This window comes from Canis lupus, chromosome 16, assembly GCF_011100685.1.
Source record: "Canis lupus familiaris isolate Mischka breed German Shepherd chromosome 16, alternate assembly UU_Cfam_GSD_1.0, whole genome shotgun sequence".
NCBI classification, from domain to species: domain Eukaryota; kingdom Metazoa; phylum Chordata; class Mammalia; order Carnivora; family Canidae; genus Canis; species Canis lupus.
The window spans coordinates 12,624,951-12,652,922 of record NC_049237.1 but is presented as its reverse complement, the minus strand read 5'-3'; the positions used below and the strand labels follow the sequence as shown (position 1 = coordinate 12,652,922).

Below are 27,972 nucleotides of genomic sequence, written 5' to 3'. Positions count from 1 at the left end.
ACACAGCTTTTCAAGTGTTCTTTGTTTCTCTGTGATCCTTAGACATCTCGGTAGCTGCGGAGACCATATTGAGAAGAGAGAAGGGGTAAGAAGAGAAACTGAAACAAAGCTTTGAGGCTAAACAGTGAATTCTGTCACACAAATGAAACACATGACGACGGCTCCTTAAATGTCCTACTGAATCACTAGGGGAGATACTTTGCTGTTTCACTGCGGAAAACAGGGAAAACTGTAAATGGAGACGTCTTGGTTTTCCTCACTTGAAGAGAGGGTTACCAAGGCAGAAACAAGTAAAAATGTGCAAGGAGTTACTTACCAGCCTCTGGTGTTCTCATAGCTGGGCCACCTCAATACCTACTTTTCCTCCCAGATCCCAGCGGACGGGAGCCCAGGCCTGAGGACCGACTTCATGATTTTCCACAAGTAGGTAACTGGGAGCAACCCCACTACAGACCTGCACCACCAGAAGTGGGCTGGAGCCCAGAGGCCTGACGACTGCCCAAGTGCCTGGCCACCAAGGCCATCTGTCCCCCATCTGCAGCCGGAGAGCCACACCTCCCCCACCTCAGATGGCCAAGCAAGCTTGGCCCCCTTGCCCCAGTCCTCTCGCCAACCATCAGCACACAGCACTGGTGGCCAGCTCCAGTCCGCCTCAAGGATGTAAAGGTGACAGAGAGGAACCCCAGTGGCGGAGGGAGGGGACACCCACGTGGAGCAGGCAGGACCAGAGCCTCAGACCCTAACCTCATCCCAAAGAAGCTCCAGCAATGCAGGGAAGAAAAGGAATGCTATGGCCTGCCTGACTGGAGCCCAAAGAAACAGCGACAGCACAACCATCAGCTCGCCAGCGGAGTGAGACGGGCCATCTTAGCTCTACGGCAAAGCAACCCTGCCACATGGCTCAGCCCCACAGCTGGCACAGCTGGCACGGGAGGCCTAGGCTCAAAGCCGACCGGCTGCCTCTGGCAACACCTGCCTCTTCAAGGGCAAAGGGTGAAGGGAGATGCTCTGCTGCACACACATGTTCCAGAAAGACATACCAGCTGACTGCGAGACCATTCTTTTTTTAAAAAAAGATGAAAAATGAGCAAATATATACACAATCCCTGTCAGCCCCTCCTGGCCCAACAGGATAGCCATCACACTGCATCTCCTGCTTCCTGAACTTTCCTCCCCGCCACCTGGAGCATGCCTCTTGCACTACCCAGCATGCTGGTCTCTAGGACACACGTGCCACCACTCCATGTGGATCCCGTGTGCTCACTGCAGCCCGGCAGTGCCCGATTTCCAGGACAATCTTTCCCTGAGGAGTCCCCACACTGGCCAGGGGTGGGAAGCAGAGTGCCCTGTCTTCCTGTCCTGTTTCTCCACTCCCCTCAGAATAATACTGCTTCCATGGTGTCCCTCAGGGTGGGTCCCCTCAGAGTTTATGAGCCAGGAGGGTGGTCAGCTTGATCTTGCCATCCATGGAGGCAGTGAGGCACGTCCCGCAGTCCATGGCCGTGCTCCAAGCCACGGTGACCACAGGGGCTCGGTGGCCGCCCAGGCTCACGCAGCTCTCCAGAACCTTCTCATCCCCGCCCAGCTGCAAGACAGGAGAGAGGAGGTGTCACAAACACGGCCACTATAGTTACTCCTTTGTCTTAGGTGGAAAACCATATCACACACCTGAAAAGACTAGAGAATTTCCTCTACCACCTTTAACTCACTGTGGGCCGGTGCCTTCTGCGCCCACCCCAACCTACACCCAGTTCTTTCCCTACATGGCTCCCTGCTCCCCAGCATTAGATCGGGTTTCTGCTGGTTGGTTTCCCATTTGCTTCCCCCAGGAGTGCAAGCTGCAGGTCATCCACCGCGGGACCCAGCACAGTGGCGCCCAGGAAGGGCCCTGAGGACCCCGGAGGAGCCCGGCCTCTCTCCTACTAGCACCAGCCACCAGGACTCAGCCCACAGCATGAGGAGTCGGAAGGTATCAAGGAAGGGGAAGCCAGGAGCATGCATAATGACCAATCCAGCTACAGACAACACCCATGAGTAAGAACCGGAAGTCGTTGGCCTTTGTAATTTAAAAATCATAGCTTGTTTAAAGTCTGTAAAAATAGGATCAAAAATTCATTATATTCCTTAAGTAAGTAGACCCCGTATCTAGCATTTCAAAAATTATACAGAGGGAAATCCTGCAACCCATCAACTGGTCACAGAGCAAGTCTGACTGCAAACCATCAGCCCACAGTAGCCACCCTGGCTCAAGCAGAATTCCAGAACCTTCTCATCCCTACCCAGCAGCAAGAGAACAGGAAAGGAGGAGGCATTCCAGACAAATGACAAAGGCTAACGGGAACAAATGACAAAGGCTGACTGGGACAAAACACAAGTGACAAAGGCTCATGATTAAAAATACACAAACATCCATACAACACACATAAAACCATACACAAAGTATAGCATAACTGAAACTCAGTTTTTAGCCAATAAAATCCAGTTAGGCTTGCAAACCAAAAGCTTTGTACAGCATCTTCTAACAGCAATTACAAGAAATTACAGAGCTAATTTTAAGAAGGCAAGAGCCACTCAACGCATCATCTGTGGAAAAGAGCCTCACTGATGGTAAACCCAGATTACCTGGGGCCGTGCTCCGGATCAATGGTCTAGACGGCTCCTGATGCCACCTCCTCTGCACTCCCCTCCGCCTCCCCCAGCTCCAGTGCTCTCACTTGCCTCTGTCCCTGTGGGGCCCCAAGGCCTGCCTCACTCCCTGTCCTCCCAACAACTCCTCCTCCACCTCCTCGGAAGGCCTCACATTCACAGACCACCGCCCACCCCCCACCGCCCTGCAGGGGTCTCCCCTCAGCACTCAGCCCCTGCCCAGCTTCCTGGGCTCAGTACCCTGCCCTGTCTAGGATGTGGGTGTTTTAAGCGTGAGCTCCACAAGAGCAGGATCACACGGTCTCCCCTGCGTCCACCCACAGGGCTTAGGCCGATGCCTGCACACAACTGCCATCCACAGCATGTGCTGTCCACAGACAGATGACCCATGGCAATGGGGGCGTGGAGAGCCCCCAACCAGAGAACACTATACCTGTGGCTCTGTACCTACACACTGAACACTACCAGTAGGCAGAGTTACCACTGAGGCTAAGAACAGGTTGGCATGGTTACCAAACACATATGCCGAAGGGCGCCTGGGCAGCTCAGCCGGTGAAGCATCTGCCTTCAGCTCAGGTCATGATCCCAGGGTCCTGGGATGGAGCCCCAAGCTGGACTTCCTGCTCAGCATGAATCTGCTTCTCCCTCCCCCACTGCTCATCACCCTCTCTTGCTCTCAAATAAAATCTTAAAAAAAAAACAACAAACATATGCTTAGACTACAACTCAAATCCTCCTCACTGGTTTGACAATACCAATAAAACAGAAGAGGTTTATAATTTCAGACAACTGTACCAGAAAAGTACACGAATCAGAGAAGCTCGGATGTGAGAATTAAAGCAAGCACATCAACTGAGGGACAAAACCAAACTGGACAACTGACATCATGGTGTGATAAACCACAGCCCCGAATTTCACCTTGGCCATGGACTGGAATGTCCGTAACCCACGGCACCTCCAATAAACTAATATATCTATACCAGATGAGTCACAAAGCGGTCCACCTCTCCATGTGCGGGGTGCTCCCCGCCCCAACCCAACACACTTCCCAATGCCTCTCCCTACTTTTTCACACTTTCTCTAACAGGTATTATTCCCAAGGAACAAAAGCAGACAAGGGCCAGAATCTTGTCAAAGGACAGCAGATGGGACAAGCAAAGAAAAGGACGAGCATGCCATGCCACGTCCCCATCCCGAGCAGGGGGCCAGCCCCCTGCCAGGCCTGTAGCCAGGGGGCCCCAGGCGCTATCCATCCTGGGTCAGGGGCTTCCCTGCACTCAGCTGGGCCCAGACCTCCAGGAAGCCCCCTGCCCACCATGACAGCCCCACTCACCCCCATACCTTGTAGATGACGCCCCCTGTGGCCGAACACGTCAGCATGTAATTTCCCTCCGAGTCAAAGGCGAAGAGTCGGCCCCGGGGCACTTGAACCTGCTTGTAGCCACTGTAGCCAGACAGCACAAAGGGGCCCGTGGCTTCGGCGGGGAGGCTGTACTCAGACACCTTCAGGCCACTCTTGTGGATGTTCCACTGGATGAACTGCAACCACAAAACACAACCTGAACGCTCTTTCAGTGGGGGCTGGCCACGGCTCTCCAGGGCCAGGCCGGGGCGGGGGGGGGGGGGGGGGGGGGGGGGGGGGACGGGGGGACGGATCCCAGGGGAGAGGGGGTGGGTCTACAGGCCACAAGGAAAGCTAGTGGGACGACTCCCCAGTCTGTCTTTCCCTAACACAAGTTAAACAATTTTCTAGAGAAGAACATCTTAGAAAGAGTCCGCAACTTCACAGCAGAGCCTGAACTTTCTCTCTGGCCTGACTCCCAGAGAAGAAGCGGGCAGGTAACTACCCATTTTTGGATTCCCATCACTCAAGCAGGGGGAATGCTCCAAGGGATTGTTACTGTTGTTGTTGTTGTTTCTAGGGTTAGAACCCAAGTGGATTTTTCTGACTTAGAAGCAAAGAGAGGATAAATTCCCAATATCCTCCCCCTGTCTCAGCAGTGTAATCCACTGACCACGAGCAGTATGGTTACAAACTGGCTTCATGTACTGTAGTGTACATAATCCTTTCGTCTACACCATGGACTGGCTGCCTGTGTGACAACCTCTTAACTGAGAATCCTACTCAAATAGGAAGTCAAGCTTTAATTTAAAAATTCTTTCCCATAGTTTTCAAATGAAGAATTCACTTTGTAATTACAGTTTTCAATGAATAATACAGGTACATGGTGTAAAATCCAAAGTACAGGGGGGTATACGGGAAAAACAAGTCTTCCTCCCACCTCGGCCTGCCTGCCTCCCAACCGCAGCTTCCTTTCCAGAAATCCTAACGTGTCCTTCCAGAAAGAACACATAAGGGGGCACTTACCTTCACTTTTTATCTCCTGACTTCCTTTTTACATTTCTTGACTCCTCCCTGGCCTATACACACTGTCTCGAGGAAGCATGTCTACACGTCACACTGTGACCACCCTCACAACCTGGGCCCTAATCTGGACCCCACTGATCCACCTAGAGTGGGAAGAGTCACTTCTGCTACAACAAGGAGGAAGGCTGGGTTCTCCCCTTTTCTGATAGCCAACTCCCACCACACTTATTCAAACCTCACCAGAGATTGGTTACTATCACTACCCCTAACATACTGATGACGCGCTAAGGCAGAGAGGGGCCCGAGGTCACGGAGCTAGTAAAGGGCATGGCCAGGATTAATTTCAGCTCCTCATGCCATTCTGGTGCTCTCTGGAATCTCAGATGCCTGAGCCAGAGGAAGAGGAGTTTCCCATCAAAATCCTGCTCCCACCTACCTTCCCATCCTCACCGATGCTGTACACGGTATTCTCATCGTAACTGAACTCCACAGAGTAGACCTCCCCGCAGTGGGCCTTCCAGCTCATGGCACACTCATGCTGCTGCATATCTGAGGCAAGGAGAGAACACTAAGAACCCCATCCAAAAAAAAAAAAAAAAAGAACCTCATCCAGACCCTGGGGAGGCATCCACCCACAACAGGAAGCGCCCCTTGCCCTATGCCCAAAGGCAGGAACGGTTGTGGGGCCAAGGGCCTCCTGGGACCTACAGCTATCACAGAGCTGACCCTTGCCCAAAAGGTCTTTCAGTTTGCTCATTCTCTCCTCCAGTGTATTCATCATCGATTTAACATATCTAAAATGAAGCTTTCTTCCCTGGGTTGAAAATGAGGTTCAGGAATCCCCAGGGGAGCCTGAGCTCATCTGGGCAGCCAGCAAGTCTAGGGAGACAAACAAATCCTTCCCAGGCAGCCTCTGTAAGGTCCCCCCAGGGCACCTGGGGGGTCTGCTAGACACGGTCCCTAGAGTTCCCTCCCAGACTCTGCTTCTCCTGGGGGCAGACCTGCATAGGGCTCCTGAGACAGTGTGCCGGATAACTCAGAAGCACACTGTTCTGATGCTTTTACCAGGAGAACGAACTAGCCACACCAGGCAGACAGCACGGCATTACTTATGTGTCCTCCTGGATCTCACGCAGGACTTGGATCAACAGCTCCAGACTCAAGGACTGCTAAGCCCCACCACACTGACCACGTGCAAGGTGAACGATCACAGAGGTCTTGAAAGAAGCAGGCTTGGACCAAAGTTAAGCTCTACTTCGAGCATCCCAAATTGGGACTTCTGCAGTAGCTTCTAGTCTAGTCTTGCATTTTTGTGCAAGACTCCTTCTGTGGGACACTGAAGGAGGGGGCCAGACCTCCACAAGCACGCCTGCTGCATACCAAACAGCCGGATGGCGCCATCAGCCGCCCCTGTGACCAGCAGGTTTCCGTTGTGATTGAAGGCCGTGCAGTTGATGGCAATGGGCTCTGGGTCCAGGGAGAACTGGAGCTAGCGAAAAAATAAAAAAATAAAAACCGACTAAATCTCAAACTGTAAGAGAACCACCACCCAATATTCAAGACAAGTTCTGTCTGCAAAGGGAAGGACTAAGATTGAGGAGCGCGTACAAGGACCATGAAAAGCACTGGAAGGTTCTACTTTCAAACTGCAACGGTACAAAGTTGCTTGTGTTACAGCTTCTCATTATAATTGCAAACCTTTGACTGCAACACTCCTTTGTATGTACTCGTATCTCATCAAAACTTTAAAGATCACAAGTAAACATGAAACTATTATATAAGTGCCTTTGAGGAAAAGAGAAAGATTAAGAAGGATCTAACTAACCTGGGCTGTACAAGGGAAAACACCTGAGAGATGGAGGACAAAGGTGTGCCAGATGGGGTGGGGATGAGAAGTCTCCAGGGAGAGGACAGCACTCAGGGAAGACCTGCAGCCGCGGGACACACCGCGAGGCTGGGGTAGTGGGGGGGGCAGATCTTGCAGGGCCCACAGTGGTGTGGATGGGAAATCCAGAAGGACAGGGAGCAGTGTGACATGCCAAGAGCCGGCCACTCCCTCCAGCGGGTCGGGGGAGCCATGGCAGGAGGTCCCCCCGGCAGGAGGTCGTGCGGTGTCCAGAGAGGGGCACTAGAGAGCCAGTCGAGGGTGGGTTCCTGCAAGTGCAGAGCAGTGGGTGGAATGGAAACATCTTGCAGGTGGAGCTGACGAGGTCTGCTCAGGGACTCTGCGGGGTGAGGGAGAAGGCTGGTTCCAGAAAGACACCCAGTTTCTCGGTGGGGCACGTTTGCCAAGACGAGGAACCCTCGGGAGGAGAAGAGACGCGGCAGGGCACGGTGGTTGAGAATTCCGGTGTGGCACCGATCCCTATGCCCCGGGGACACCCCGAGGTGGGAATGCACACCATCTCTAGAGGCGGATGTGGGGAGGTGCCAACTGAACGCTTGTGCCACAGCCCGGCTGTAGGATGGGCACCCTTTGTGCCATCCAGTGACCTCGGGAAGCTGTTGTTCAAGGCAAGAGCCACGCCATGTTTGCATGCCCAGACTGATTTTAATAAGAAACATTGCTGCCTTTTACATGTGTAAGCTCACACATCATCCCTCTTTCTCAGGACTTAGGGTCCCAGCAGCAAGCTCCTGCTACGGCAGGTGGGTAGTCCTTGGCCCCTGAAGAAGGCGGGCCACATGGCTCACAAGCCAGCTTCTATGTGGCTTCTATGTGGCTGTCAATTCTCAGAACATGCACGTGTCCGCATCAGTTCCAGCTGTTGCTGGCATTTCCACACAATACTAGGTTAATGGGGAGTCAGAAAGAGACTCCACTTGTCTCCAAAAAAAAAAAATGAGCCACTGGATTGCATAATACCAAGTGAAAGAAGCCAATCTGACCATGCTATGAGATTCCAACTATGTGAGATGATGGAAAAAGCAAAGCTATGGAGATGGTATAAAGCCTGGCAGTGGCCAAGGCCTAAGGAGGTAAATGGGAGATCTCTGTACCCTCCTCCCAATTTTGATGTGAACCAGAACTCCTCCAATAATTTTTTTTTAGAGACTTTCAATATAAACGAAATGAAATTTAAAAATGCTAAAGACACCACAAGGGCCCTCTGAAGGGCTGTGTGTGATATCTAAGCTCGGGGCACAGGTCTCAATCTGCCCAACTGGCGTGTTACTACTTTCCCAACACTTCAACTTTGAACTTGCCTCACCAGTTGGAATCTGAGAAGCCCAGAGCAAGGAGAGGATGAGGCTCGGGAGAAGTCAGGGATGCGAACGCACAGCTACCCCAGGAGTGTGACCCCGCACGGACCCATGGGGAGACCCACAGGGGCAGAGCCTGCACCTGCTGCTTCATGGTTTTCGTGTCCCACAGTAGCAGCTTGCCAGGAACCTGATTAGTACCCTTGCTGCCGATATCCAGAGCCGAGAAGTCCATCTGGGAAGCGAGGCTCGGGGCTGCGGCCGAACAGACGAAAGAGGCGCCGCTGGGGCTGCACGCAAGCGACAGGATTCTGCAATACACGTGGGGCTGGGTCAGCACTCTGCCTGACCCTCAGGCTTCGGCTCTAAGGGGGGCCGCCCCCAGCCCCCAGGGGCCGGGGCCGAAGGCCCAGCAAGACCCAAGCCCCGCGGAGCATGGCGAGTGTGGGCAGTGGCGACTGCTCACCTAGGCATGTCATCGTTGATGTTGATCTCGCAGAGATTCTTCTTGGCTTCCGTGTCGTAGAGACGCACTGTCCCCACACCGCTGCCCAACAAGAGCTGGAACGAGAAGGGGCGGGAGATGCAAGGAAGAGCATGGGGCTCAGGCCCATCAGGAAGGACCGTGGGGGCGGGGCAGGCCCACTCCTGTGAGGTGAGGACAGCACCGCAGCCTGCGGCCTCTGCAGGCCTCCAACACACTCGGGAAATCTGGCTAAAATGGACCTCATTTAAAAGTTACAGTGAAGACATCACAGGTGACCTTGCACAGAAGCGAAACTTCAAAAGGAATCTATGGACTAGGAGAGAGGTATCGCCGGAGATACACCTGGAAATGTGCCGGCTGATTAAATGAGGTCCTCGACCTTCCCTCCATTTCTGCCAGTTTTAAATCCTGGCTGTTCCCATCCTCCCTTCTCGCTCACCATCTAGCCGCCTACATTCTAACCTCAAATTAACCCTGGCAGTTAATCAGTACAGGCTAATACTTGTACAGAGTAAGCTCGGAGATCCTAGTACCATAGGGTAATTCCTGCAGGTTATCAAAAACTTTTAAAAAACCAACAAGGTTTGCCTCTTGGGCTGTCTGGTATCATGTCCTCGAAATAGAATATAATGAAAGAAAACTCGGGCAGCCCTGGTGGCTCGGCGGTTTAGCGCCACCTTCAGCCTAGGGTGTGATCCTGGAGACCTGGGATCGAGTCCCATGCCGGGCTCCCTGCATGGGACCTCCTTCTCTCTCTGCCTGTGTCTTTGCCTCTCTCTCTGTCTCTCATGAGTAAATAAATAAAATCTTAAAAAAAAAAAAAAAAAAAAAAACAACTCTATAAATCAAGTTTACCTCATTAACTACAAATTCTTTCTCAAGTAGTAAAGTCCAGGAGGAAAGAGAACAATGTATTAATGGCACTTAGAGGACCCGAGGGGCCCCCATAGGCCACCAGCCCCACCAGCTTCTCCGGGAGCCTGTCACACAGGAATGGGTCTGGGCAGGAGCAGGGGCAGCTGAGAACACGGGTGGTGGGCTGTTAGAAACTGGAGAGATGACAGGAGCTGACAGAGAACATTGTTAACCCAATAACCACCACCCCTGCCCCCCAAACACAATCCTGCAGAGACAGTCTGGGTGCATGTGCCCCCCACCCCCAGTTAGAGAAAAGGGAGGGTTTGGTTTGGCTGCCTCGGGTCGGCCTGTGCTGCCAGATGCTGGGGAATGGCCTTGGGAGCTCCCCACTCAGACGGCAGCAAGATGGGTGTCACTCACCAGCCTGTCTCGCTTGGTGGCCCACTCTAGAGACAGGAGCGGCGACTTGGAAATGGAGGACGCTTTGGTCTGCATGATGGGGTTGAAAGACCACACTTTGATGACCCCGTCCACGTCTAAGCTGGCGACCCTCCTCCCCGAGCAGTCCACTCTAAGACAGAAGAGAGGAGGGGGCTCTTACCATCCTTGCCTGAGCCCACCATCCTCTCCAGCTAGCACCCAGAGAATTGCTTTGCTGACTCCTCAACGATTTCTCAAACTGCCTACACTCCAAGGATGGGTGAAAACTATTTCTAGAAGCATTCATCCATTCACTTGTCCGAGAACTACTTACAGGGGACCTATTGTGTACCGAGCCCTATGGTAATAAGCAACAGGGACAAAGCAGCAAGTAAGGTGCACCAGCCCCATTCCTGGGCCCCTGGTGCCTCCTGTGCCACAGCTCCAGACGATCTGCGCCAGGAGAGGGAGCCCAACCACTCTCTGAAAACCACACTCCATGAGGGTTCCTCATAAAGGTCATGCTTTTCCCACATGTGACTAGAAGCTTGTACACGATAAATATTTAGCTACAAGTAAAGCAACATAAAGTAAATTAAAATTAAGTCTTAGGGAGTTCAAATAAAAGGTAACTTGTTCCTAAAACTCAGAAACCCACAGTTGTAAAGGACAGAGAAGTTACCTGGGCCAAGAGCAGCTATCCAGCCCTCCTCTGATGCTAGAGGGATGGCTGTGGTCCAGCAGGGACCATCCCACCAGGTGTGCGTCCTGCCCGCCACACCTTCACATGCACAGCCTGATAAGCCAGGCTTCCTGGGGAGCATGTTCCCTGCCCAGGCCTACCCCCACAGACCCGAGCCCACCTGCAGTGCATGATGGAGGAGTGGTGTTCCCCGTACTCCTCCTGCCCCAGCACAATGAATGGCTGCTCAGGGCGGACCCCTCCGCCCTCGGGACCTGCTGCAGAAGTCCGCGTCAGCGTCTCCAGCGCCTCCACGTGGAGCTCTGGGAAGGGCTCGGCCTCTGGGACACTAGCCTCGGGCTTCTTCTCTGCACTCTGTGACAAGCCAAGCAGGGACAAGTCAGTTGGCTTGGGTCCAGCCTTTCACATCCGGGGACCCGCTACAGGACAGCTAGGATGCCAGGCCACAGCATGCTACGGGAGGCCCTCGGGGGGTACAGGGTCTAGAAGGAAGCACCCGGTTTGTCGGAGAGGCAGGTTTCTGCTCTGCCAGTGGCCTGTCTCTAGAGACCTTCCCCTTCTCACAGGCCCTGCTAAGGGAGTAGTGGGCCATGGGCATCCTCTGCCTATCACAGTTGACATGACTCAGGACAGGCCAACAATAAAAATCAGTGAGCACCTAGTAAGTGCCAGGTTGTACCTGGGTGAATAGGTATTTGCGACTACGTTTGTTTCCCTCATTTAATGCTGCCCCAAACCTTCTGAGGTCCTACTATTAACCCAATTTTATAACTGTGGAAACTAAGTCTGAAAGCAGAAAGTTAAATAACTTGCCCAAGGTCAAGAGCTGGCAAGGGGTAGATTTGGATGGGAAGCCAGGTCAGTCAGAGGTAAGCCTAGCCCCCGGCCAGCATCTCACCATACCAACCAGCACCTCCACCTGGGAAGGGGTTGCCAAGAGACTGGGGCGACCAGCCAGACAGAACGATAGAGACCCCAGGAGAGCAGAGCCAGAACAAGGCCGGGCACCAGAGGGTACCCCCCACACCCTGCCGCTTGGTGAGAACACAGCCGCCCTGGTCTCTGCCTCCCTGGTGCACTGAATGTTGACCACCATGGCTACTACCCATTCACCCAGATATAGCCCAGGCCAGGGGGCATCAGCCAGGGTGACCTCCACCACCCCGTATGGCTCCCAAGGCTCTTCTAAGTGCTCTCAGGGTCACAGAAAGCACAGTTCTACAGCAAAAGAAATGTAACAGAGGGAGAGACCTCCAAGCTCAGACAGGTGCTCTCTGGGAGTGGCTGGGGGCAGGCGTGTCCCTAATCCTACTGTCAGAAGAGGACAATTCAAGATCAGAACCTTAAGGCCTATGCCATCAAACTGCAACCAGCACAGGGCTGGTAACTGGCAGCAGTGCTTCTGAAAGAGGCGACGTAGCCCCAAGTAGGGGATAAATGACCAACAAGATGGCAAAGCCAGTAAATCCCTTGGGTGCTTCCCTTCAATCCTGAGTACGTGACAGAAAGAGAAGCAGTTTTACTGCCAGGAAGAGTAGACCCTGACCCATTTTCAGTGGTGATGTGAGTCCCAGGGCTCAGCGAGGCAAGGGCTAGGGCCACAGCCCAGCCTTGCATGTCAGGGCAGCATCTCCAGCAGGGGATGCAGGACAAAGGGGTCCTGGGAAAGAGCAAGGCTGGGTGATCTGGGTTAAAGCAGGGGAAACGGGGCTCTCCTGCCAAGCCTCCCAGAATCTGACACGCTAATATTATCATGCAGAAATAAGGAGGTAAGAGCAGGTGCTGTACCAACCCCACCTATTTCCACAGCAGCCACACAGCTGTCCTTGCAGGCACCCGCACAATGCCAAGACTGAGCCATACCTGCAAAGTCATAGAGAAAAGCTCCTTTCTCTCTTTGCCGTGATCCTGCAGACGCCGCTGCCGGTGCTGTGACCAGCTGGACTCCCCAGAGGCCAACCCACTGAAGAGGGTCTTCCCGTCCTTGGGCCCACATGCTGCATCCTTTCCCTTGGCAGGCTAGAGGGTGAGATACGGGGTTGTAAAAAGTCACTTCCTGCCTGAGCCCACATCATGACACCTCTGCTGGGGGTGGGGGGGAATGGGGGGGTGGAGGAAGCGGAAGCCGGGGGGCAGCTTCCTTACCCTACAGCTCCCTGGGTAAGGTTCATGCCCAGCTGTGCAGAGAGGTAGTCAGAACATTACCATCTCAGCCTAGGGGCAAAGTCAAGAAGGGACCTAAGCAGTCTGGACCCCCTCCTTTCTGTTGTCCACTCCCCTGTTTTAAGAAGCAGGTCACCAGCACTCCTCAGCCGGCCCTATCCTTCACCTACAGGCAGACACATGTACCTCCTTTATCTAGCTAGGACAATTAACTCCAGGTAAGGAGGAGGAGACCAGCACTTACCAAGCATGACTGGGGCGGGGCGGGGGGGGGGGGGGGGAGGGTCAGGCCCTAGGCTAGGTGTCAGAAACATCTACGACCAACTATATATTTGGGCAATACAAAAAAAAGTTTATGCAACATACAATCACCTCTCTGGAGACAAAAGGAACACAATACCCTCTCCTATTTTGGGCCAAGTGTATGACTAAGCCAGCTAAGGTTAACAAGTACTGAGGTATTTGTCTTTTTTTTTTTTTTTTTTTTTCAAGATTTTATGTATTTGAGACAGAGAGAGAGAGCAAGCAAGCAAGCAAACATGAGTGGAGGGCAGAGGGAGAAACAGGCTCCCCGGGGAGCAGGGACCCAATGTGGGGCTCGATCCCAAGACCCTGTGATCATGACTTGGGCCAAAAGCAGATGCTTAACTGTCAGAGCCACCCAGGCGCCCCAAAACTGAAGTATTTGGAAATGGTTACTAGGCAACCAGAAATTAACAGAAACTGCCGGAAACTCAAGGACCTTTGAGCAAGATACAATGGGCAGGAAAGAAATTGGCATCTTCTGGCCCCTTTTCACGACAAGAGTGATAAAGTAGGCCAAGGTTACAGCAGATAAATTAATAAAATCCCCACCCCATTTCCATGGAGAAAAGATTCTTAATCTAGAGCCATTTTTAAAAAATTTTAAAGATTTATTTATTCATGAGAGAGCGAGCGAGCAGGAGGTAGGGCAGAGAGAGAGAGAGAGAGTGAGAACCCCAAGCAGACTCCCTACTGGGCACAGAGCCCAACTCAGGGCTCAATCCCGTGATCCCAAGATCATGACCTGAGCCAAAACCAAGAGTCGGACACTCAACTGACTGAGCCACCCTGGCACCCCCAGAACCTTTTGAAAAGGAAAGGTCACCTCATCCTTTCCAGATTATCTCACTGGGCTTTCCAACCTTATTCCCACAGACTGTGATGGCCAACACTGCTCCCCTCTCCCCACCTTATTTTACACTCTTAGCAAAGGAATACATATGCCAACAGCCACTCAGGTCTGAGGCCAATCTCTTGGCAAGTCATCAGCATATAAGACGTAAATCAAGAGAATAAACTCAACCAAAGTCTGCTCGCTTTCTACTTCTACTCATTACTTTTTACGTTAACACAAAACAACTTAAAATGATTAACAGATTCCTCTGGACCCTGAAACCATGGGACAAGTTCAAAAGGAAATTTTAAAGGACTCTTGAGTTCACATAGAGCCTAACTAGCTGACCTTCAGGGTTATTTGTTTTTCTGACTGAGGTGCTCTCCGGGGTATCGACTTATGCTTGTAACAGAGGTTTCTTCTAGGCAAAGTATTTGATGCTCCACATTCTGGCTTATCTTGAAGCCAGATAAGTAGGATTCCTGGCCAAGATAACCTTAGAAAGAAAACCAACAACAATAACAGCACCAAAATATATTACTCATTGAATGCTGACCACATGCAAGGCACCACGCTAGGAACTTTACAAATGTGCCCTTAAAATAAAGATGAGGACATTATTTTAATAGGAAGAACTGAGGCTTAGGTCAAGTTACTGCTCCCATAGGGACCACTGAGGTTCCCACTCAGGTTCCCAGAGCTAAATCATAACAAGGACAAGGCCCTTCTCACAGCACTTCTGGCCATTTTTGAGAAGTAAGTAACCCATGGTTCATGGAACACTGAAGAGGTTCCACAGTTTTAGAAAGTGGAAAAAAGACTTCTCTTACTTACCCAGAAGAGGTGGTCAAGATATACAAGGAAGTCCTAAAACCATGGCATACCTCACATGATCCCCAGGTAGTGCTCACTCCCTGGGTTGCAATCCCAGAGTGCCAGCCCTGATTATATGAATCTATGGATTCCTCCCCATATCTCTGATCACGGGGGCAAATCAGACTAAAGACTTCCACAAGGGTAGCTATACTCATATCAGACAAAATAGACTTTAAGCCAAAGACTGCAATAAGAAACAAAGTCATTAGGTGATGATGAAGGGGTCCATCCAATAAGAGGATATGACACTTGTAAGTATTTATGCACAGACATAGGAGCACCCAAATACACACAGCAAATACCAAGGAGAAATAGGCAGCAATGTCATAATAGTTAGGGACTGCAATACCCCACTTTCAACAATAAAGAGACCATCCAGACAGAAAATCAAGGAACTACTGCACTTGAACTACACTTTAGACTAGATGGACCTAAAGGACAAATACAAAACACTCCATCCAAAAGCAGCAGCATACACATTCTGCTCAAGCACATGGAACATTTCCAGGATAGATCATATGTTAGGCCACAAAACAAGTCTTAATAAATTTGGTAAGACTGAAATCATATCAAGCATCACAATTATACCAAACTACAAATCAATTAAAAGAAGAAAATTTAAACATTCACAAATATGTGGAGGTTAAATAACATGTTTCTGAACAACCAATGGATCAAAGCAGAAATCAAAAAAGAGTACCAAAAAATACCTTGAGACAAATGAAAATGTAAACACAACACACCAAAACTCATGAGATGCAGCAGGTGCAGTTCTAAGAGGAATATTCATAGCAATAAATGCCTGCATCAAGAAATAAAAAAGAGCTCACATGAACAACCTCCTCAAGGAACTAGAAAAACAAATGAAGCCCAAAGTTAGAAAAAATGGAAATAACAAGGATCAGAATGAAAATTAATGAAATAGAGACTAAAGAGACAATATAAATGACCACTAGGATTAACAGCCAGTTTTTAAAAAAATGAAACAGACAAACCTTAACCAGCAGAGGACTCAAAAAAAAAAAAGGAAAGGAAAGGAAAGAATTCCAAAAAATATCTTTAAAAGCCCTCACATTCTAATAAAAAAAAGACAAAAAACAAAACAAAAACAGAAAACAAACTAACAAAACGGTGGTAGAGGCCATGTTTTCTGATTAAACATGGCCAAGGCAACTCTACAACCAGCTACATACACAGTTGGGGAAAGAAAGAAGATCACTTCCTGGGTTGACAGTTATTTTCCAAAATAATAATCCAGACAAGTGAGAAAGTCTCAAAAAGCCTGGACCAACTATTATGCAGTTGTGACAGATTTATCAGCGTGACCCAGAAATTTTTACACTGGACCCTTGAGAAGAAAAGGGAAAAGAACCCACGTGATATTGCATTCACACCCTGGAAGTACGTAGACCACAGGGGATCCAGCCTGGAGCCCTAAGGCGGGGAATGCTACAGAGGGCAGACAGGTGCTCTGTGGCATTCTAATTCTCCTGCTCACCGCTACACTTAAGACATGGTGTGTCTTCTATACCTATGGAAGAGAGAGGCTTGGGATGGACTTCCAATTCCTCTGACACAAAAGTCCCCTGTAGCACTTTCCTGGCCAGGACAGGAAATACAACACAAAAAAGTACAAAGGCAGGTGGTTCCCTCCAAGTCAAGATGAGAAGGAAGTTGTCCAGTAGGTGGTCAGGTAAGGGCTGGACCATCCTCCAAAAGGAAAATTCAAACAGTGTTAAAAGAAGGCACCACAATGAACTGAAAAACTGTCTTTATAATGACAGGGTAGTTTATGCCAAGAGAGCTAGGGACCTAGACGTGACCTATCAGATCCACTTTCAGAGAGCTTCTCCTTCAACTGCATCTCATTATTTACTAAAGAATGGTGAACAACAAAACAATAATGTGCTAAAAACTGGTGAATGCAGCACTTCACAGAACACTTTAATAAATAGGTTAAGGTAAACGTGTGTCTAGCTACAACTGTACATAACCTAAATAAATGTTTACTGTGATAATATGGTAATTTACAGTTTTGAAAGCAAACCTCATAAAAGTCTTAACTACCAGATTCATAAAACATTCCAAGTGGTCCAAATTATATTCTTTACCAGGCGGTCATCCAAAAGAGGCAGGAAACAAGTCCCAGTAATCTGGTCTCACCTGAAGTAATACAAAGCTACCCAGAGGACAGGCCCTCATCACACGTAAAATTATAGAACAAAAGGCATGGAAGAGGGCTCCCATTTCCTCTGTCCCATTAAAATCCATGGAAACAGCCCCAAGGGCAGCTGTTCTTACCACTGATGTCTCAGTAGCTATGAAGTAATTTGATACTAATAAGAGTTACAAATGCAGAAGTTTGCTTTCTTTACAGCCAATTAGAGGTTATCTCTATAATACCTGGCAGCCCCATAGCTTCCTGAGTGGGAGTGGAAGGAGTGGCATTATAAGGCTGGAGGGAAAGACCGAGAAAAAGTGGAGGCTGGGTGAGCCAGCAGTGCAGGTGCCCTCAGGCACTACTGTAACAGAGATCCTAGAAGATCTCAGGAGCTGTGGTCTTCGAGTTACTTCCATTTGTTTCTTAAATTTTGCCTCCAGATGTCTATAAAGCCCAGAGTGTACATCACCATATATTGTGCCATGTACAATGCCATGAACGTTTCAGTAGTAATGACCAGGTTACAATGATCCATCACAAGTGGGCAAGATGCTCATGTGATTGAAATGTCCAATGCTATACATAAATCAGATTTAAAACAGGAAGGCCTGATTATTTTATTTATTGCTAATGTAATAGCAATAATGTAATGTAATAAACCTTATGTTTTTTTTGTTTGCTTACTCATTAAAAATAAAGAGAGAGGCAGCCCCGGTGGCTCAACGGTTTAGCGCCACCTTCAGCCCAGGGCCTGGTCCTGGAGACCCGGGATCGAGTTCCGCGTTGGGCTCCCTCAGTCTGTGTCTCTGCCTCTCTCTCTCTCTCTCTGAGCCACCTGGACTGCCCAATAAATAAACTCTTTAAAAAATAAATAAGTACGGGATCCCTGGGTGGCGCAGTGGTTTGGCGCCTGCCTTTGGCCCAGGGCGCGATCCTGGAGACCTGGGATCGAATCCCACGTCGGGCTCCCGGTGCATGGAGCCTGCTTCTCCCTCTGCCTGTGCCTGTGCCTCTCTCTCTCTCTCTCTCTCTCTCTGTGACTATCACAAATAAATAAAAATTAAAAAAATAATAATAAATAAATAAATAAATAAATAAGTAAGTAAGTAAGTAAGTAAAGAGAGGAGCACCTGGGTGGCTCAGTGGTCAAGCATCTGCTTTTGGCTCAGGGTGTGACCCCAGGGTCCTGGGATTGAGTCCTATATCAGGCTCCCCGCAGGCAGCCTGCTTATCCCTCAGCCTATGTCTGCCTCTCTCTGTGTGTGTCTCTCATGAATAAATAAATAAAATCTTAAAATAAAATGAGAAAGAGAGCTCCATTGAGTCAAAAGTGAAAAAAAGACTTTGTGCTTCATACGCGCTAACAAAGCAAGGTGGCTCATTAAAAAAACAAATGTCATTTTCTACTAAGTTAAAAGCAATGTATCAAAAAAATAAAAAATAAATTAAAAAATAAAAGCAATGTATCATTAAAGTCATAAGAAGCGATCATACAACTAACTGCATTTGATATTGGTAAGAGAGCACTCAAATTTTAATACACTCAAATTTGGTGTATTAATTATAACAGAAGAATTAAAAACTTAGAATGTCCCCTAGAGGAGGGAGGCAGGATGGTGAGAGGTCTAGAAGGTCATGTCATACAGGAAAACACTGGAGAGGAGAGGGAAGAATGAACAGAGAGTGCTCAGCATGGCAAGATAGGAAGTGTCCAAGTAGCTCAAAGGGCAAAGCTACGATCAGCAAGTAAAACTTTTAGAGGTTTCTACAAATATCTAAGAGGCAACTATCCCCATATTAACAAGTAGTGAGCTTCACATCACAGGAAGCAATCAATCAGAGGACATGCTCCTCTACCCAACAGGAGGGGGGGGGCAGATAACCTTTAAGCTTCCTGTAACTCTGAAATGCTCTGATTTTCCTCAACCTCAAATATACTAGTTATTTTCAGAATTGAAGTATCAAGGCTGAGTCTAATTAACAAATTAATAAAACCACAAGTGACCTAAACATTGGATTTTTCAGATGGCAGATATCTATCACCCCCATTCATGAAATGGAAAGAGAGCTACCTTTGCTCTGTTAACATACCTCACGGTGACCCAAGTTCTGTTGGAACAGATTTTAGAGGCAATTGCTTGCTGCGAATTACATTCTAACCCTCATCCCATGAACATGAACTGCACAGAAAATTTCCAATCCCATGCGAATCTCAATACGTAACACTTAGTTCCTGGACACATAAAGAACAAAGCTACAGGCTTAACCCCAAAGAACCCATCTCGTGTTTTCTTTAAGTCAATGAAATTGAATTTCAGAATTTCCTGCATTTTTTTTTTCAAGAGACTTAGCACCCCAAACATCAACTATTACACTTATAAAATATTCAACTGTGACAGAGATCTGCAATGCAAACAATATAACTTACTCAGCCACATTCCACAGAACTGGAATTCGAATTTTCAGGTTCGGGATTCAGAAAAACTGCCATGGCAATCACCAGGTTTGGTTTGGGACTGCCCTGGGACCTCATGAATGCCAGGGGACAGTCGTACTGCGTTGCTGGCACCTCGGGTTTCAGGGCTGAGTCGAGGACTCCGGTAGGCCAGTACCTTCCCAAATGCGACCAGCACTGCTACCACGTACTGGGTGTGTACAGTCTGTCAGGCATGAGTATACCAAGGGCTCTTACAGCAGTTCAGGAACTTCTCCTGGGCAATAAATGTTAGTATCATCCCAAGTAAATCGGGGTGACTTTAAAGCAATCTGAGCAAGGATGATAAACAAGGACCCGGGACTGAAAGTACACGGCCTGACTCCGAAGCCTGTGCTCTTCACTCCCCAGCGTCCTGCTCAGCACCTGCACTTCAACAGCAAAATAGCACGGGCTGTGCTAAAAAGCCCTGCCACCCCTTGGGCAGCCCCCCGCTTCCCTGCGGCAGGGAGCAGCCCCAAACTTCTGCATCACTTGCAGCTCTTCTCAGGCCAAGGGTGGTAAGAGAGGAGGGCAGCGATTATGATGACTTACTTTATCTGTAGCTCGTAAAAACACATTAAAAGAGAAAGGATCCCTGACCAAGCAGCAAAGTGTAACTGTGGGCCTGTTAAACTTTCACTCTGGAAAGCGTTGCCCACAGCAGTGAGTTCTGACCATCTCTGCCAGGAAAACCACTCAGTGGGATCCACGGCCATTTTGGACATGACCTGGCATAAAGAAATTCTCTTACGAGCTTCCATAAAAGTGAAGAACAGCCAAAGTCCTTTGAGGAATCAGTGAATACCAACTTGTACAAGCAACACATTGATTTAGAAGCCACTCTAATTTACTCCTCCTCTACACACTGCTTTAGATCACCAGACATTCAAACTTCCACAGTGGCCTGAATTCACCCTCCAGCCACCAACTCCCCATCACAAGCTCTCACGAGTTCACAGGAATTTAATGAGAAAAAGGGAAGAGATTCAAAGCTCACTTCTCCCTGCCAGGCACCCGCTCCCCTGCAGGGGGTCACAGGCTTAAAGGCAGGACCCAGGAGTGCAGGCAATGTAGTGGCAAGGGGCCAGGTGAGAGGTCCCTCCAAGCTAGACGCAGTCTGAGACCCGGCTCCACCCCTGGCCAGCAGCACCCACCCGCCTACCATCTCAGGGTGCCCACGACACCTGCAGTGCTGGCCAGCAGGGTGGGCGAAGGCTGTGGGAAGTGGATTTCCTCCTCACTGCCTCCACTCTACTCTTAGCTTTGCCCTCCCCCTGCAGCACCATCACTTATGTGTGAGGGAAAGGCAGGGAGGAAGGAAGAAAGGGAGTGAGATGTGAACTTAGGATCTCATCAGGACACCAGAGAGAGCAGTCCTAAGGAGAGAATAAATGAGACCTCGCTTGACTCCACGTACGTTGAAAGTACAGTCAGATGTCAGGGGCCTCTTGGCAGGAGTTGAAAGGCAGGCCTTGCGCTCACCTGACCGCTGAAGGGCTCCTTCTTGGCCGAGCTTAGAGCTTGGGACGCGCCCTGCGCAGGCGATAACCTTGAGGGGCTCTTCTTACTCTGAGGCAGCAGCGAGGACAGGAAACCCACTCGAGGCGACTGGGACAGGGACGTGTTCCGCTGGCTGCACACCATGGCCCTGGACAAGCAGACACACAAGATCACGGGGCCGGAGGGGGACGTGAGGAAACCCAGAGCACGGGCCCCCTGGGCTCCGGGTCCAGGCCCCCACGTTGGGGCAAGCACTACCCCTGGCACTGTTTCTTCTACCACAGGGAGTATCTCTGCACCACGGTAAGGCCTGCAGCTCTCTGCCGTCCAAGAGCCACTGGCCACACATGCCGCTGAGCACCTGAAACGGGCTGGTCCGAAGCCAGGCGCGCCAGCGGCGTAAGACCCACACCGGAAGCCAAGCCTCAGCACAAAAATGGTCACAAGATCTCAGAAATATTTGGTTTATAGTTGTCACGGGCAGAAATGGTATTTTGGATACACTGTGCTCTAGCAAATTCATCATAAAATTAACTGCACCTGTTTGTTTTTACTTGATTTAAGCCAAGATTTTTTTAAGTTATGGGTCTGGCTTGCTTTTGATCCCCGCCCCCGCCCCCCCCACCATGCTAGCTCGGAAACCAGAGGTGTTTCACTTGGTAGCGCACGCGACCCCACCTAGGTCCGGACTCTGCCGGCCTGCCTTGGCATCCTGCCTCACCTGCCACTAGCTGCGGGGCCACTCTGTGCCTCGGTCTCTTCAACTGCTACCATCACTACCGTCGGCCGGGGCCTCCGCTTTAACCGGCTGTGTTTTAAGGTGGCCTCTCTCCCCAATTGCCTACCTCTTTGAACCCTCGGGTAGGAGCACTTCCACCAGACTGCATCCAACCTGCTGGGTGCCAACCTTTTCATCCATGAGGCACCACTCTCAACACAGACTGCCCGGGGCTTTACGAGGGCATCTGTGTTTATTATTTACTCAGATGCACACATCTGGTCGTGCAGGGCCCCTCCTCCCTCGGGGCAGGTTCAGAGTCCCGGCACCTTGCTCAGAAAGCTTAGATGGGAACAGCAAGGGCCAAGGAGGCTCCCTGGCAATTCCATGTCAGCAGGGTCAGGGGGAGACGACGCGGAACAGATGAGAGGAGGTGCTGCCCTCACATGCCCCAAAGCCCGCACACACTCACAGTTCCGAGTCCCCCAGACGGTCCATGTTGGAGACGTAAGGAGGCAATTTGTGCTGGACCAAGGCCTCCTCCTCCTCTGGCTGCAGCTCCTCTTTCTTCAGGCGGTGGATTTCAGCTTGCAAGGCAAAGAGCTGGGGGGGGGGGGGCGGGGGTTTGCGAATGAGATGGTGGCCTCACCTCATCTTCTCACCTTCCCTCTGCTAAGGAGGAGACACATCACCTCCAATACCCAACCTCGCCAGCTCTAGAGGCCCCTGGGTCTGCGCCTTGGGGAGCCGGCCTCAGCCTCTGCTCCCCATGGAGTGGGTAAACAGTCCAGTGGCAGCTGTCTCTGGACTACAGTGAGGAGAGAGACCAACACAAATCCCACTTTTTTTCTTTTCCTCATTTGACTTGCTTCTTCCTGAATTCATTGAGAAAAACAGCTCTACTCGGTCCTCCACCCTATGGAATCGACAAAATCAGGCCCTGGGACTCTCATGGAAAATTATTTTTAAATAAAGTTCAGCATTTTTTACCTCATGCCTGAAATAAAAATATATCCGCACCCAAAATGCAAACAGCTTTTGATCTCCCTTTTTCCAAATATATGACCTGCAGCGGCCTCGATGTCAATGACAGAGACATGTAAAAGCAAATGTGGGTCCCCTGGCTCTATCATTTTCCCCGACTAGAGGGTCATGGAGCTGAGCAGAATAACAAAATTATATCTGGGTTGTAAGCAACACAGATGTGGATATATTTGGAAAGAGGACTGGGGTATGAAAGAGACCCAGGAAAGCACACAGTCTTCCTCCTCTCAAACTTCACTGCCAATACTGTGCTGTTCCTGCTAAACATGAAGCTGGCGTCTGGTTTTCAGAGACTGTGACAGCCCCCAAATCACCAGTACTGACTTGCTGGTGACTCACTTGCATCTGAGATTAGTGCTTTCCTATTTTTAACCAGCCCTCCACCACCACTACCTAATTTCACATGTGAAAAGCGGAAGTTCTTCCCACCCAAGAAGCAAGAGTGTTCAGAACAAACCTTCTGGCGAAGAACTTCGTTTTCTTCTTGAACCTGGTTGGTCCTCTGGCATTCTGCATCAAAGTTCAGGATCACGGGAACTGGTGCACAAAGTTAAAGAAAAAGCCTGCCTAGGAAATGATTTAAAAGCCCTTCCCACACTCTTGACCCAGCAGCAAAACCCTTGAGCCTAAGTCATAGGGCGCAGAGGACAGACTTCATCCTGCGGGCTCTCCACACCTGTATGGAAGAGTCTCTCCCTTGGCACTGGATCTGGCCTGACTTTCTCCGGACAGACTCATGGACACACATGACAACCTGGCTGGTCAGCCCAGAGAGAGGATGTAAATCTAGACCTGAGCATTTTCTCCCCAACACCAGCAGCAAAGAGTTAGCACTCAGTGGGCTTTGCAGCCAACACAAACTGTAGCCAGGTCAGTGCAGACACTCAGGAGTGACACCAAGGGCCTGCCGGTCTACTATCTGGGCAGAAGGCTCAGTCTCCCCTCTCCAGACTGCACTTCTCCCTAGCAAAGGTGTAGACTGAGCAGAGAGCTTCCGGCAGACTGGACAATCTCATACATGCTATGAATACCCACATTCTGGGTCAGGGAGTCAGCCTTTCCACCTTAAACAGCTTCAGTCAGGCACAAATCAGGTAGGGCTCCAGTCCTAGGGAAGGGAACTGGGGCTCCAATGTGTGTGTTTGCAGGGCACTATCTTGCACTGAAAAGACCTTCACTGACGTTTCCAATTTCCTTAGAGGGTCCATATGGTCAGTCATAACCACCACTGGCCTAAGCCCACTGCTAGTTTAGCCTGAAAGCCCTCAGGATAAAAAGCAGTGGAGGGGTGGGGAGGAGGGGCTTTTATACCTGGCCAGAGTGGAATTCCCACTCAGACCCACAACACAAAAGGAAAGGGCACCCTTCCTACCTCCACAGATGTCCCTCCCAGAGGCCAAAATGGCCGCCCGTGGTGGGGGGCCTCTACAACACCCAATTTATCAGTGACTCACCAGGCAGATCCATTCAAACCCAATTCCCTTCTCCTCCTCTAGAATTCCAGCCTAAAGAGCATAAGCCTTGGGGGATGTCCTGGGCCTCATGAATGCTGAATTTCCATGACAAAATGGTCAACATGGTAGGCTACAAATTACATACATTCTCCTTCTCTTAAATAGCCATACACATATTCTTAAAGCTGCTCCATTTTCTGGCAAGTTGAGGAACACTGAGGTCACTGTCAGAGTGACCCAAACGGTAACACAGGAAGGAAGCTGTGGCCCAAGAAATATTCTGACCTGCTATCTAATCTCAAGAAAGCCAAGGAATAACCTGGGGTGGGGGACCGGGGAGGAGGGCACCGGGCATGCACAGAGAGGGTATTCTCAAGGCTGGCCAGCTGCAATGAGCAGCAGCCACCTCTCGACCCCCTGTACCTGCCCAGCACTACTTGAGGGCTCCCGGCAGAGCCAGGAGCTTGTACCCCACTGCTACTACTGTCCCGGCTCATGGATGTCAGCTATTACTTTGGCAGCGTCACAATGAAGATGTAGGATTTCCTGGCCAGCTGGCAAAAATAACCACAATCTGTCCAGCCCCCTCACAGAACACATGACAACGGTCCATGGGCATTTTGGAGAAGAAACAATCGCCTCAAGAGCAAGCGGCAGGACTCGGCCCATATCCCCGGGCAGTGGAGAGGATATGCATGCACTGAAACAGTACGCTCAGGAAGTTGTGCAGGGACACAATGAACGGTATCGGCCCACTGTCGAGAGAAGTAGGTAGCAAAGGTGGGGTTGGTGTCTGGGGATGGGAGGAAGGGCAGGACAAACCAATCCTTCCACTCAGCCTGGTTCTGGAGCTCTGTGGCCTGCTTTGCAAAGAACTCTTGAGCTTTGTCATTTCTGTTTGTCTGCCAAGATAAAGAAGAGGTAGCAAGGTGGGGGGCGGGGGGGGGACAGACACAGAAGTCCAGAAGTAAGATTCTTCATTACTGCACAACAGAGAGCCTCTGGATGCCAGCCTGCCAGGGAAGAGGCCAAATATAATCTACAAATGCCATAAAGGACATCATTCTTTTCTCAAATTCCTTGTAATTTCCAAGAAGCTGGTTTAAACTAAAGTCCTGAAGATAAATGCCATCCTAAAAATTCCTAGTTGATTTTCAAATAATCTAAGTGGCTTATTTGCCCAGGTCAGCTATAAGCTTTATTACTCAAACTAACCCAGCTACTTCTATTTGTTGAAACACCACCCAGGCTTATGTGCTTAAAACGAGAGGAAATAGGAATGAGGAAGACAAGTCAGATGATCTAGAGGTGAGAAGGAGGGGGAAAAGTAGGAAAACAGTCAAAAATAATTTGCGCTGTGACTGTTCCACCCTTTCCCAGAGGAACATAGAGAGTCCTCCCAAGAAATTAAAAAGAAAATCTATTTTGGGGTCAAAGAACTCTCTCCAAGGAGTCTGTGAGCTAACAAGCACCTGGATGGTGTAGACGAGATAAAAGCGGAACAGACTGGTTTTCAGCTTGTTGATGGTGGGTCTATATATATCCTCCAAGCGGCTGAAGAGCCGCCGCTCCAGGTAGCTCCAATAATCCCGAAGCGCGGCCAAGTCATACACCTGCATTAACTGCTGCAGCTGGTCCACAATCTTATCAACCTGGTGGAGAAAGATGGGATGGAGGAGCTGGTGATGGACAAAAGGCAATGTTCCCATCATTTCGCAAAGCTCATACAGCTTTTTCCTCTTGCTGTGGCTTCTGTTATTATTTAAGTTAGCAATCTAAAGCGTTCAAAACACAGGCATGTGGTAGAGCTATTTTCTGATGTTAGATCTGTGGTTCGACCCTCTAGCAAGCATGGAAATTTCTCATGTAAAAGCACAAAGCAGGAGACCTGAGTCTAGGTCTCAGACCTGTGTCTGGTTTACTCAACCAACTCGACAATGTCACTTTGATTCTCTGCTCTCAGGTGCCTACGATTTCAAAAAACAAAAAAAGAGAGAGACAATCTCTATAGTCACCCCACACACACAAGACTCCACCATTCCAGGAGTCCTAGACTCGCGGACAAATGCACTGACTGATTCAAGTCATGGAAGCACCACCCCGGTCCTGGCAGCTGCTCAGATGTCAGCCAAAGAAGTCACCTCCATGTGAAAAAATCACACCAGAGTTACACAGTCTGGAGGAGAAGATACCAATCCAACACCCCCATCGGAGGTGGGGGGGGGGGGGCACGGAGGCCTGGACAGCTGAAAATACTTGCTTTTGCCTCTAAGTTCCACTAACTTTGGCAAGACAAGGACCCAGGTCCCCTTGCCCAGGGCTCTTGCTGCCACTAGCTCACTGCCTCTCTCACTTCACCCGCCAACACCAACCAAGAGTCAGCAAAAACACACAAGTCACACACATGTAAATTCCAAGAACTTCTAGGGCAGCCCGCGGGGTTCAGCGGTTTAGTGCCTGCCTTCCGCCCAGGCGGTGACCCCGGGGTCCCAGGATCGAGTCCCACGTCGGGCTCCCTGCATGGAGCCTGCTTCTCCCTCTCTCTCTCTCTGTCTCTCATGAATAAATAAACAAAAATTTTTTTAATTCCAAGAACTTCTCAACAGAAAATCATGTTTGAACAGGGGAAATACAAGGTTTTAAAATGTTCACCGGCTTCCCCAACTGAGGCCAGTAAGTCACCTGCAAAGCCATTTTAAAACAAACACAAAAAGACATCTGAACCCAGCTAACATTTTGGGCTGCACAGCCCTTTGCCCCCGGGGCCATCGGAAGCCAACTTATTTGAATATTTCTGTTGCCCAAACTCAACGGTCGACCCAACCGTAGCTCCTAAAACCTCCATCTCCATCCAGGCCAATTGGCCAGCACCTGCCTGGAGGCGGCAGCGTGCAGGACCGAGAGCTGGGCCAGGAGTCAGGGCAGCCGGGCTCCAGCCTCGCGAGGCTGCGGGCTCGCCGGGCACCCTCTGGCAAGTCACGGCCCCTCGCAGGACCTCGGTCCGTCCTGCGTCCAGCGAGGGCCCCGGACGCGCGGCTGCCGACGGTCCCCCCGGCGCCGCGACAGCGCCGCTCCCGCCCCGGAGGGCAGTGCTGGGGGAGGGGGGCCCGCGCCCGGCTCCCTCGGGGCCGCCTCTGCCCGCGCCGCCCTCACCCGGAACCCTTTCTCCTTGTCCGCCTTGATCTCGGCGTCCAGCTGCCGCAGCGTGTGCGTGAAGCCGCGGAAGAGCAGGTACTCCCGGACCAGCTCGTCGGTGCGCTCCACCGCCTCCGCCATCGCTGCGCCGGCGCCCTGAGCGGCCGCGGCGGGCGGGGACGGGAGGGGCGGGGCCTGGGCCGCGAGGGGCGGGCCCTGGCGCCGGCGCCAAGCACGTCACGCCGCCGCCCGCCTACCAGCGCGCACGCTTCGCGCGCCGCGCGCCTGCGGCCCCGCCTCCAGCCCTAGCCCTGGCCCCGCCCAGCACCAGCCCTGGCCCCGCCCCGCCTGGCCCCGACCTTCCGAGCCCTGGCCCCCTCGCCAGCCCTGGCCCCGCCCAGCCCCAGCCCTGGCCCCCTCGCCAGCCCTGGCCTCCCCGCTCCAGCCCTGGCCCCGCCCCCTCCAGCCCTGGCCCCGCCCCGCCCTACCCCAGCCCTAGCCCTAGCCCCAGCCCTAGCCCTGGCCCCGGCCCCCTCGCCAGCCCTGGCCCCGCCCCCTCCAGCCCTGGCCCCGCCCCGCCCTGGCCCTGGCCCTAGCCCTAGCCCCAGCCCTAGCCCCGGC

At 50.9% G+C, this 27,972-nt stretch overlaps 1 protein-coding gene across 1 annotated transcript; it reads right to left on the bottom strand.

Annotated features, from left to right (window-relative positions):
• Positions 1–3: 3 nt before the first annotated feature.
• WDR91 (WD repeat domain 91) lies at positions 4–27,536 on the bottom strand. The gene is given in 16 exon segments (XM_038559465.1): positions 4–1,585; positions 3,988–4,185; positions 5,451–5,563; positions 6,395–6,503; positions 8,361–8,529; positions 8,685–8,779; positions 9,984–10,134; positions 10,847–11,040; positions 12,550–12,705; positions 20,983–21,148; positions 22,191–22,321; positions 23,220–23,302; positions 24,910–24,958; positions 24,960–25,118; positions 25,689–25,868; positions 27,370–27,536. Coding segments are annotated over 16 exon segments (2,241 nt in total). The 5' UTR covers positions 27,493–27,536; the 3' UTR covers positions 4–1,420.
• Positions 27,537–27,972: the final 436 nt, after the last annotated feature.